This window comes from Anser cygnoides, chromosome 1 (assembly GCF_040182565.1).
Source record: "Anser cygnoides isolate HZ-2024a breed goose chromosome 1, Taihu_goose_T2T_genome, whole genome shotgun sequence".
NCBI classification, from domain to species: Eukaryota; Metazoa; Chordata; class Aves; order Anseriformes; family Anatidae; genus Anser; species Anser cygnoides.
Genome location: NC_089873.1, coordinates 55,323,959 through 55,335,451, shown reverse-complemented (window position 1 = coordinate 55,335,451; position 11,493 = coordinate 55,323,959). Strand labels below are relative to the sequence as shown.

The window sequence follows — 11,493 nt, the reverse complement described above, 5'->3', positions numbered from 1 at the left end:
GGCTCTCGGTTCCTTGGTAGCACAGCTCTCTTCACAAACCACCCCAGGTCGATGCTACGCCATAGCCGTGAGGGTAGCAGTGTCGGGTCAGGGACACGCATGCTGCCACACGTGCGGACACACAACCTGTGGCCCAAAACAACCATAATCTTAATCTCAGCGCAGCATGCGGGGGCAGGCCGGGAGGGGAGGCGGCGCTGCCCTTGTCTCACACTTTATCAGAGGGAGCAGGAGGCCACGGCAACATGCCACCTCTTCGCTTCAGGGGAGCTGTGAGGAGGGCGAGAGGGGCCATTAGAAATGACGGGGACGGTGCTTGGAGAAACTAGGTCAGTGTAGGTGCAGGAAACCAACGAGAAGCACAATGGCAGGGGAACCATCAGCTCCCCCCCCCCCCCCCAAGCGCCTCACGACGCCATTTTGTCGCCCAGCTGCTCCTTCTCCTCCCCCCTCCCCCCCTCGCCTCCCCATCTGGCCTCCTTCGGACCCCAGCCAATGGCAGCTCAGAGCGCACGTGAACCAGCCGCCGCCAGCCAATCAGCGCGCCCCGTGCCCGCGTGATGCCTGCTCGGCGAGCGCCCCGTCTTTGTTGGCGGCCGGGAGCGGGAGCCCCCCCCCGACGGTCCCCGAGAGGAGGGGGGAGCGCCCTCAGCCTCTCCGTCACGTGACTTCGCATCGCTTGGCGGCGCGGATGTACACCAATATAGTCCCCTCCATTTAGCTACTCCGCGATGGGCGGCCAGCCCTCATCGGTGGCTCCCGCGACTATTTCATAGCAGGACGGCCGGAGTAGAAGCCCAAAAAGTCAATCTAGGGGCTAGCGGGCGCTGGCGAGAAGCAAGCGCTGCTAGGCGGAAGGACACCTCACGTCCGGAACTCGTTCTGCTTAGCGCGGCCCTATATAAATGCGGCGGGCGGGAGCTGCCACCTCATTGTGTGGGTGCTCCCGAGGTGACAGGTAGTGGCGGTGGCTGTGCGCGCAGAGCCTCCCCGCGCGGCGCCGAGCGGAGCAGCCCCCCCTCCCCTGGCCGCCATGGCTCTCTAAGGGCGGCAGGGCCAGCGGCGGCACCGGCCAGTGCACCAGGCGCAGCAGCAGCGGCGGCGGCCTCGGCACATCCCTGGCATCTGCAACCATGGCGTGAGTATCGGGTGTGAGGGGCGGCCGTTCCCTCCCCTGAGTGCTAGATTACCCCCCCCCCCTTTTTTTTTCCTCCTTAAAGTGACGTTCTGGGGTGCGTTTGTCATCCCTATGATAATGAACGATATCGCCTTGGGGGGAAAAAAGTAGGGATTAAGGCTTGAGAGAGGAAGGGGATTCCATCGTTCTGTGGGCTTAACCTTGGGGGATGTTGGGAAAAACAGCAGAATTGAAGAAGAAAATGGGGAAAAAAAACCACGTAGTTCAAGAAAAAAAAGCTTCTTAAAACCTTATGAATTCCTCATTTATTGGGGGGTCTCCGTGGGAGTAAGACTAGTCCTTCCCAGGAAGGATTTCTTACTCAGCGTGGGGGAATGCTTTTGTAGGTGAGGAAGATGAGGCATCGGGTTTTAGTATAAGCCCTATCCTTGGCCTTATGAGGAGATAAAACGGAGCTATTAATAAGTCGGCAGCAGTACAATAATCCTTTAATACTACAACTTTAAGTCCGTCCTGATCGTCGGGGGGTGGGGGTGGTCCGTGCCATCTGGGAACTAGAAGGCAGCGTGAGGCACACGATTAGTTTCCCCATCCCCTAGTTGGTAAGTGGGATTACTTTATTTTTTTTTTAAGGGTTGTTAACCCCTTCCATGTTCTCCGCTGGCAGCCGCCCGAGCCGCGCGGTGCCCCAGCCCCGGTGGAAACGTGGCAGGCACAAAATGGCGGCCGGGCGGGGAGGGGGAAGTGGCGCGATCGCGAAATGGCTGCGGCTGCCCGCGGGGGGGGGGGGGGGGGAGGGCGGGCGTGAGTCACGGGGGCGGGGCCGGCCCGGCCCTGGCCATGTCCAAAAACTGCAGTTCTACAAGTGTGTACCGCCGTGCCCCCTGCAGTGACATTTTCTCTGTGAAAGCTACCGTGTCAGAACAAGTACTGATGCATTTAAAAAAAAAAAATGTCTGTCTTGCAGGTTTTTCAAAGCACCACACAGCAGCACTGCTGTAGTCGACGAAAAGACCCTCAGCTTATCCACATCCTTCGACATCAAAGCACTAAAAACTGACCAAGATGAGCCTCTTGAACAACGAGATGCTGTTGGGGGTGTCGTCCCCCTTCAGCCAGCCGTGTTCGGTGGCTGAGGAAAGTCTGGGACTCCTAGATGACTACCTGGAGGTGGCCGAGCCCCTCAGTTCGCATGGGTTCTCCAGCGACAAGGCTAAGGCAGTCTCCTCCAATTGGCTCGCTGTGGACAGTTTAGGCAACACCATAGATAGCAGCCAGGGTAAGATAATGCTTTGTTTGCGCAGGGTGCATCAGTTACGATTGCATATAATAAATTATGGAACACTCCTATCCAGAAATAAAGTTGCAAGTCTTCTCATAAATGAGAAGGTAACTTCACATACATACCTTGGTTGGGAAACCATCCGTACAGCACTGCTTACACAACACAAAATTGCTGGTTACTGAACTGGCGTATGATAAAATGACACTTCTGTTGCCTTTTTAATAACATACCAACTGTTACAGTAGTCTTCCCTGGAAGAGGTCACAAGAAACAAGCATGCTTGTGTGCTTCAAATGACTTTGAATTCTTAGAGTATTCGAGTAAGAGGGATGGAATGTCAGAACAGCTTAGGGCTTAGGTTGTACCCTGCAGCCAGTGTTGGTAATAAAATTCTTTGATACTAATAAAAGAAATAAGGGAAGTGTTAAAATTATTTTTGTGTCCTAGATAAGTTACAGAAACTTAAATATTGGTTGCCATTTTAATGAAAAGTTTTTTTTCCCTTTTCAGAGGATGCCTTCTCTGGCATGGAGTGGATGGTGGAGAAGATGGATCTGAAGGAATTTGATTTTGATGCCCTGTTAGGTATGGAACATCTGGACGCCACCGTCTCACCAGACGAGCTGATGGCCACGTTGGAAGACACGTGTGATCTCCTATTTAACCCTACCACCCAGGAATTTCACTGCAAAGAACCTCCACTGATCCCTGACCTAATCACCAATCTCCCTGAATCTCCAATTGGAGCAGATCCAATGGCCCCATTGGCTTCCCTCTGGACTTTTCCCCTCTCCCCAGGGTCTCTTACTTCTACTCCAGACCATTCATTTAGTTTAGAACTAGGTAGTGAAGTGGATGTTCTGGAAGGAGAAAGAAAAGTGGAGGGGGGCCCCACCTTTGTGGTAGTGATCACTAAGTCTGAGAAGGAGGAGGAGAACCATTCTGATGATAGTGGAATATGCATGAGCCCAGACTCCTACCTGGGAACACCCCAACACAGTCCTACCAATTCACTTGGATCCCTCAATGACAACCAGTTCCCTGCAGATGCCAGCTGTGGCTCTGTGCGGTCCAAACCCTATGATCATCCTGCTGAGAAGGTAGTGTCAGCAAAGATGAAAGGAGAAAAGAAAATAGATAAGAAACTGAAAAAGATGGAGCAGAATAAGACAGCTGCCACGCGTTACCGACAGAAGAAGAGGGCAGAACAGGAGGCGCTGTCTGGGGAGTGCAGAGACTTGGAGCAGAAGAATCAGGCCCTGAAGGAGAAAGCAGATTCCCTGAGTAAGGAAATTCAGTACCTAAAAGATCTGATTGAAGAGGTCCGGAAGGCCAAGGTCAAAAGAGCTAGGGTCCCTGAGTAGGGTAGTCAGTAGTTTCTATGTGCATGTATATAAGCTTGCTGCTAAAGCTGTGTATTGCTGTCTAATAAATTATTTTATAGTAAACTTGCAATTGTGTGTGAGATAAATGGGTTCCTCTAAAGCATAACTTACACCACATTACCCAGATGAAATAATTCAGGCTCCTTGGTTCATAATGCTGGCCTAGATAACCATGCTGCTTGTCCCACATGAGGAAATCGATCAAGTGTGGAAGTGCCTTCAGGTTGTTCAGGCAGTGACTCAATTCACATACAGCTAACACACAAACTACTGTTGAACCAAGGGAGGTCATACTGCACTAAACAGATTTAAAGTAGCAAAGGCATGCTCGATTTAGGAGCCTGTAGAAGAACCATTTGAAGTACAAGTTAAGATGATTTTTGAAAAGGGGACTTCTAACATACTTTCTGTAGATGAATGGTACATACAAGGTAAAGTGATTGCCAAGTTGGAAACGAAAAGCTTGTTAGAAGACGATTGGGTATAAGGGCAGCTTTGAGCTTTCTTGGTTTCTCCTGGTCTTGCAGTGGGTCTCCAGACAAGCACAAAATACCTGCAGGGAGTTTCCTGTCCCTAGCCGGTGGGGTTTAGGTAGGAGCTGTCCTTGGGCTGGGTTGTCACTGGGCCGAGTAAGTGGGGTTACTCTGAGCACACTTACTGGAAGATGGTTACATGCTTAAGTGTTAAAGTCTTAGAGGCCTCTTCGGGCAGACACTGAAGTGTCAAGTTCTGAGGTGTGAACGCGAATTTAACTTTCTAGCACTGGGTGAGCAGATCAGTTGGGACCGTAAGGCCAGCTGAGCTCTACCGAAGCCACGCAGCTGGTGAAAACCCCGATGTGCTGGAGCAGCATGTGGGCAGGGGCTGACAGGCTGCAACCTGGCTCCTGGGCTGGCGTTTTGTGTCGGGGTCTGCAGTAAGCGAGACAATTCTCTGGTCCTGGAGAGTCAGGAGAAAAGACGCAATGGGGAAAACGTGCTGTGACAGTATCTGTTACACAAAAAAAAAGCGTAAAGATGGCAGGTAGGAGCCTGCATAGCGGGGTGGTTTCAGCCTGTAGGCATTAAATTTATTAGTGTGCATACATTCATGGCAGCATTAGGAAATTTTTTGTTTGGTTCATTCTGTGAGGTTCTGAAATCCAGTAAGCTCCATGGTCAGTGCACCTGTATCCTGCTAATAAGAGCTTCAGGGTTTGGGACATGCCCTTTACAAACATTGTGTGTGTGTGATTTTTTTTTTTTCCCCCCCTGACACCCAGATGTAGTGATACCAGCAGACTCCTTAATCCCTGCTTGGCCTGCCAGAGGCAGCTTTGGCAAGTGGACACGCTCATCCTTCCCTGGGGAGTTAATATTCCTTCTCACTCGTACTGACATGACCCAGCAAGCCGCCCAGCTCAGGCGCCTGCACGTCCCAGCCTGGCTGGTGCACACACCCTGGGCAGTGGCTTCAGGACCAGCGCTGGAACAAGGGAGGGAGGATGTCTGTGTTACTTACAATATATTTTATTTTTATTGTTTTCCTGCCTATTGCAGCCTTATGGGGTCCTGTTTCTGGCTTTTAAATCCTCAAGCTAGGACTGCAGTCCTTGAGCCCTATTAATTTCCCCATCCATTAGAGCTGGTGCTTGGGGATATTCAAATCACAAAGGAAAAGGATCCCCATTAGGATTTCAGGCTCGTGCCACATGACAAAAGGTGTGGGTTAAGCCCCTCACCTTGCGTTTCATGAACCAGCGAGTTCCTTGTTGCCTGAGCAGTCTCAGCTTCACGGGAGCATCCTTCCCTCTTCTCACCTCCCCAGCAAATGCCCTGACCGATACACGCCATACAAAGAGGAGGCACCACAAACTGGCAGGTCCATCTCAGTCCTGCTTTACGTGCTGCTTTGTTCTTCCAGGCCTTACTGGTGACCACATGCAGACGGGAGGGACTGCTCTGTTTTGGGAGGTAAAGCAACCTGATGGGTTTCCCTCAGATCAGCTGGACCTGCGAAGCTGGGGATGGGGATGATTAGAGGCAGGAGAGCCCAATGAGCAGGATAATCTTGCCCTTGATGGGGCAAATCCTTAATGTGCTTGGGCTCAGCTGAGCCACAGAAAAAAAATGGTAACCTATATAAGCAAGTGGCTTCTCTCTACAGGGCAAGTCCCTCCTTTCCTCCCCAAACCAATCCCCCTGCCCAACCACCTCCATTTCCCTTAGAGCCACTGCAGCTGCTGCTGAAGCTGGGCGGCAGGCTGGGCGGTGGGGGCAGCAAAGCTGCAAGCTCAGAGCTGCTTTGCTCTCTGCTGTGAATCCCCATGTGCCTTTTACAGGACTTCTTGCAAGGCACCCAGAAACCTGCCCTCTGAGAGCAGTTGGTGGCTTTATTGTTTGCCCAGGCTCCGAGCTGGCAGCTCTTCAGAGGCAGCCAACATGGCACCCTTACGCAACGCCTGCTGGGACGAAGCTGCGTTTCCATACTTCGGTAAGATTTTGCGCTGGCTAAACATCAGGGCTGCTTTTTGTGTTTAAATTCGTTCTTTAGAGGAATACCGAGGACACTGTCACATTAAAACCCCAACTGGGGGGAAGCTTCTGAGCAGCTGCGAGCTTCCTACCCGGTGACTGAGTTCAGGCTTTGCAGACCGTAGGCTCTGTCTTCCTTTTCTCACAGCCTCTCTGGACAAACGTGCTTCAACCGAATCTTTGTGGTTACCATACAGGATGATACCACATCCAGAAATAGATTTTGGTGCATGTAACAGGGGCTTTATCTACCTAGAGGAGGCTTACTCGGAAACAGCAGAATTTCCCCAATCTATACCATGTAAAAGCTCACTATTTCTAGCTACCTTCCTCTTTGCCCTGCCTTTAGAGAGACCCAGGTGCTCGTGCTTCTCTTTGCGGACATAAAGAGGAAACCACTGCTGCTGACAACTTCATCGCTTGCCCATGTGGAGAACCAGGTGCACCCCTGCAGCGCGCTTGCGAAAATAACCCCCCGGCTGCAGCTTCGGGGAAGGAAGAACGAACGACGATAAAAATCTTCTGAAGAGGTTTTGCCCTGGCAGAAAGCCCAGAAATAACAGCAAGGACAGGCTGTCCTTCGGGAGATGAATGCTCCCTCAGCGCTGCCGAGCTGGACTGGTGGAAAGAAAATGTAGGTTATTCCGGCCGAAACAATTTCATGGAGTGGTAGTCACGTCACAGCCTGCTCTGCCCCGGCCCCAAGGCCATGTCATCTCCAGAGATGAATCATGCGCCTCTTGAAAAAAAAAAATTCTACTCCCTGTCTTGCCCATGTTTCCCACAGTCTCCTTAAGTATTGCCTCACCGTTTTATTTTATTTTTTTTTTGGGGGGGATATGGTTCATCTTCTGTTCTTGGCATATCCATATACTTCCCCTGTGTTGAGAAAGTGTGCTCTCTCATCCCTCCCTGCTGTGTGGCCACCCTTTTTCTCCTGTTACTAAATCTAAGTCAGAAAGCATGGGCTTTTGGTGGGAAATCTATATGTTTTTGATCAGAATAACACCAGTTTTATCTTTCATAGTCTTAGGCCTTCAGGAACAACAGGGCCTATATTGTCCTTCCTATCCACTGTCCAACATAATTGCCATCTTGTGTGCACTTAGTTTTTCTTAATACAATTCAAGCAGCTTCTGAGACAACCTACCTTCCTGTCTCCTGATGTATTCACAGCCTTGCAGTGCAGACCAGCACATACGCTCCTGTTACACCGCATTTCCCATGCAAAGACAGTCTTGGGATCTTACCTCTTGCTGGGCCAAAAAAGCTCATCTTTGCTGAATTTCCCATTCAAGCCGTTTAGTTGAGCCATGTGAATTAACACTGACCTAGACAATATTGTTTTGGCTACTCAGGTATCCCAGGTATGCCGTCTTTGCATTATTTTCAGTGCGCTCATGCAGTGTCACAAGCCGCCAAATGAAGCTCGCTCTACCTACAAGCTCCTATTTCCATATTACATGGGCGCATGTTCTCAAAGTAATGGCTGTCTGCCTCTCATTTCTCCTTCAGCGGCCCTTTTTATCTCCTTCACGTGTTCACACCCTTCAGAAAAATGGCCGGGAGCAAGATCCAAGCACAGTAACCGTGTCAGTTTAATTTATATGGGACAGAGTCTTCTCCGAAGCACAAGCTTGCCTTTGTGCCGCCTGTGTCACTCCCCTGCATCTCCACTGCAGTGCATGGGCAGGCAGAGAGAGACACCAACCCCTTCCCTCCAATTAAAGACAAGTTAGCCAAGGAGATAAATAACAGGCCTGCTTGGCTGGGCTATGGGTTAGCCCTGCCAACAGCTTATTCATTCAGAAAAAGGTGCATGTAACCCCGTAGACAGAGGCAGGACAACCTTTGTGCCTTTTATTTTCCCTGCCCCCAACAGTTAGTGGCTGGCACAGCTAATCCTGTTTAATGTAGCTATGGATAGTCGTGCAGACCTTTAATCCGTCTCAAACCTACTAACCTTTCAGCCTGCGTTGGCTCGAGTGCTGTATTTTGAGCTGTAAGCAGGCATTAGGCAGCTTGCCCCTTGTTACATTCCTCATGTTCAGTTGAATGGATTGTTCTTGTCTTGAAATGAGAAACTTCCATGTGCTCCACCTCTTATTTATTTATTTATTTATTTATTTAGTGAGTTATTCAGGGCAGTGCTGCTCTGTGCTCTTTTTGCAATAACCAGTCCCTTACCCAAGGCGTTTAGGAGCCCATCAGCATTGTAGGTGCTGACACTGGATCATCAGCAAGACCAAAACGGAAGTCAATCCTGAAAAAGTAGCCCAGGACTGAGATTCCCAAAAGTTTTTTAAGATCCCTCCCCCTTAAAAAAGAAGTCAAAAGGCTTTTTCAGCATTTTAAGCCCTGTTTGCTTGAGCAAGTGTGACGGGCTGCCTTGGTTTGTTTGCACCCAGGCTTGTTCTTGCTGTGTCATTTGAGGGAAGAAATCGGTTAGTGTCCTGGGCAGCCCCATTTTGTTAGTTTACATTTGCAGTTCCACCCCCCCCCCCCCCATACACCTATACATTGATATCACCTGTTGTTGCTTTCCATGCTAAAAGAGCGTGGACTTGCTGATACAGCAGAGGCTGTGAGCCACTCGGCTTACACCAGCTTGTACCTGTCCAAACAGATTTTTCTGTTTGCTTTCCACTCACATAACAGAGGGAGCAATAAAGCCATTAACCGGCTTTGTGAATCTTACTCACGACAAGCCAGTCCGACACCGAGCAGCTGGGAACCATTCTTCCTCCTCTGAACCGCTTCCCTGGAAAGGTTCTACCCCATTATTAACGCTCCAGAGCCTGTATTTGCATTTATATTAAAGCTGCTCCTTCCCATCCCGACTCCCTGCTGCGTCTGGGCGGGGATGCGCTGTAAGATGGCACCCTCCCTCCTGCCCAGCTCAGCCACATCTATTTTTTTTGCTGCAGGATGCTCGGCTGGTGTCGCAGAGCTGGGACGAGAGCCAGCAGCCCGATGAGCTCAGCCTCCCCGCGCTCGCAGCTGCGCGGGAGAGAAATGCCGGTCTGAGGGCTGCGGCGTCTTAGCTCCCAGACTGGGAACTGCCCAGGTCGGAGGCAGGGTAGAAAAAAAAATCCCTGATCCCCTCTTCTCTCTTCTGGGGGGCAGCAAAGTGTGGCTGCGAGCAACAGAGAGATGGCACGCGCTGCTCTGAGATAGCAACCTCCTGGGGGCCCGCCTGGCTCTAAGCATGAGTACTCCATGCTATAGATGGCTGGGGTGCAGAAGATGCTTTGTTTTATCTTGCCACCAGGCGCATGCAACTGGCTGGTACCTATTTCCCCCTTTAGCTTGAAGATATTCCCCTCAGGGGCCAGTTCGCATCCTTATCTACCCTGTTTGCAGATGGCACTGCTGTTATTCTTTCCTAGGAGCTCCAGCTCTGTGGGAGAGGGGAAAAACCAAGGCTAGGACATGCCTGATCTTTGCCTTTGGCAAAGATGGTGGTTTATCTAGAACCACTCACTCACTTCTGCTTGCTTTTCCTCCCTCCTGCAAGATAAGGTTTAATTTAGTTGAGGTTACTGTTGGCTGTACAACCAAGTTTGATTCCATCTGGCACAATCCGGTCTGACAGGTAGCTTTGCCCTCTCAAACGAGTACAACAGCTCGTGGCATATAGCCACAAGTATGACGATTACTTGTGCTGGCCCTAATAGCCTTCCCATCCCGTAACGAGAGCTCCCCTTCAACTTTAAAATTCCACATATCTGGGTGTTGTTATCCTTTGGGAAAGCTGCTCTGGGCCCCACTTTAAAGTTCCTCGTTGACTTTGAAAGAACAGCTTTCCTCTTTGCTTATGTTTGCAAGCAAACAAGCCGGGTTTTGTACAAACAGAGCGAACCACGTTACCCTAGCGTTCCTTTCTGTGACAACAAAGCTTTTGCTTTCCTCGAGCTGCAGAGGGGCGGCTCAGCAGCTGAACAACCACGGAAACAGGGGTGCGTTGGAGGAGCTGGTAGGGGAGGTGCAGGGGGTGACAGGAAGCACCTCTGGAAGGTCAGAGGAACTGCTGAGTACACACAGCAGCTGGCATAGAGGGCAGAGGTTTTAAAAAGACATATGCTGCATACGTATTGTCCTTAACTACTTTTTTAGGCGTTCTATTCCGTTCTACGCATCTCTCCATTTTTGGGAGTAGGAACAAAACAAAGAAGAGGGGAACTGGTCTTTGAACTGTTTTATTTAGCTGCAGATGGTTGAACTGATCCTATTACAAGAAATCCCCTCCCACACGCTGTTACACAACTTCCAGTACACAAACATTAGTATGTTCACTATTTCCCCTGTCTGGACATTGTACATCTGGGTGACCTTCCCTCTCATGCAAACAAGAGGGAAAGAACACAACAGAGGCGACACAGACTTAACAGGATGCACCAGGAATTACCATCAGATGGCAGGGAAGGGATACTGAATTCCTTCCAGTGCTAACATCTGAGCAGCAGCTGCTCAGCTCAGCCAAGACACTTGCAATCAATTCTGGAGCCTAACCAAGGCTTGGCATTAGGCCTTCTCCTTACCTCTGTTTTTTCCAAAGGGCACACACTTCCCATCTTCCTAGGGAAGGGGCAGGAAAGGGCAGTGGCAGGAGCTTCCCAGAAGCCATTTACAGTGGTTCAGCAAGGAAGGGCGCCTGGAACAACACTCCCATCTGCTGGGCCATCTATTTGTTGCAGCAAGGAATTCAGCAGTAGTCTGACAGAAAAAAAAAACATCCCTTCAGTCCAGCACCACCGGCCTCTGGTTCAGAAGACTCGATCCTCTGGAGAACCTCTGGAGAAGTGCTCCTGGCTATAGGAGCTGGTAGCACCCAGCAGCAGCGCGCTGCTGGGGCAGCTGCAACTTCAGTGGGAATGCTTGGGTTGAAGTATCCAAAAAGGCAGCTTTCCCCCAGAAGACTTCTTTTTTGAAGAGGGGAGGACTGCGAGCAGGCAGAACAGGAGTCATCTCAGTTCCAACCTGTACTTTTTGAAGACCTGAGCATGTCAGAGAGGACTAAATACAAGTGGCAACATGAATCAGAGAGGGGCCGTTCACACAGCTGAGTCATCCCAACAACAGGGATGCATGGATCAGAACAATGACCTGGTCTGTCTTCAGTCACAACCTGTCATAATAATCACTACCACAAAGGCAAGGATAGGCAGCATC

At 50.4% G+C, this 11,493-nt stretch overlaps 1 protein-coding gene across 1 annotated transcript; it reads left to right on the top strand.

Moving 5' to 3' along the window:
- Positions 1 to 915: 915 nt before the first annotated feature.
- ATF4 (activating transcription factor 4) lies at positions 916 to 3,878 on the top strand. The gene is made up of 3 exons (XM_013181070.2): positions 916 to 1,138; positions 2,106 to 2,417; positions 2,934 to 3,878. The coding sequence occupies exons 2-3, from the start codon at positions 2,204 to 2,206 to the stop codon at positions 3,785 to 3,787; spliced, it is 1,068 nt and encodes a 355-aa protein (XP_013036524.1). The 5' UTR covers positions 916 to 1,138; positions 2,106 to 2,203; the 3' UTR covers positions 3,788 to 3,878.
- Positions 3,879 to 11,493: the final 7,615 nt, after the last annotated feature.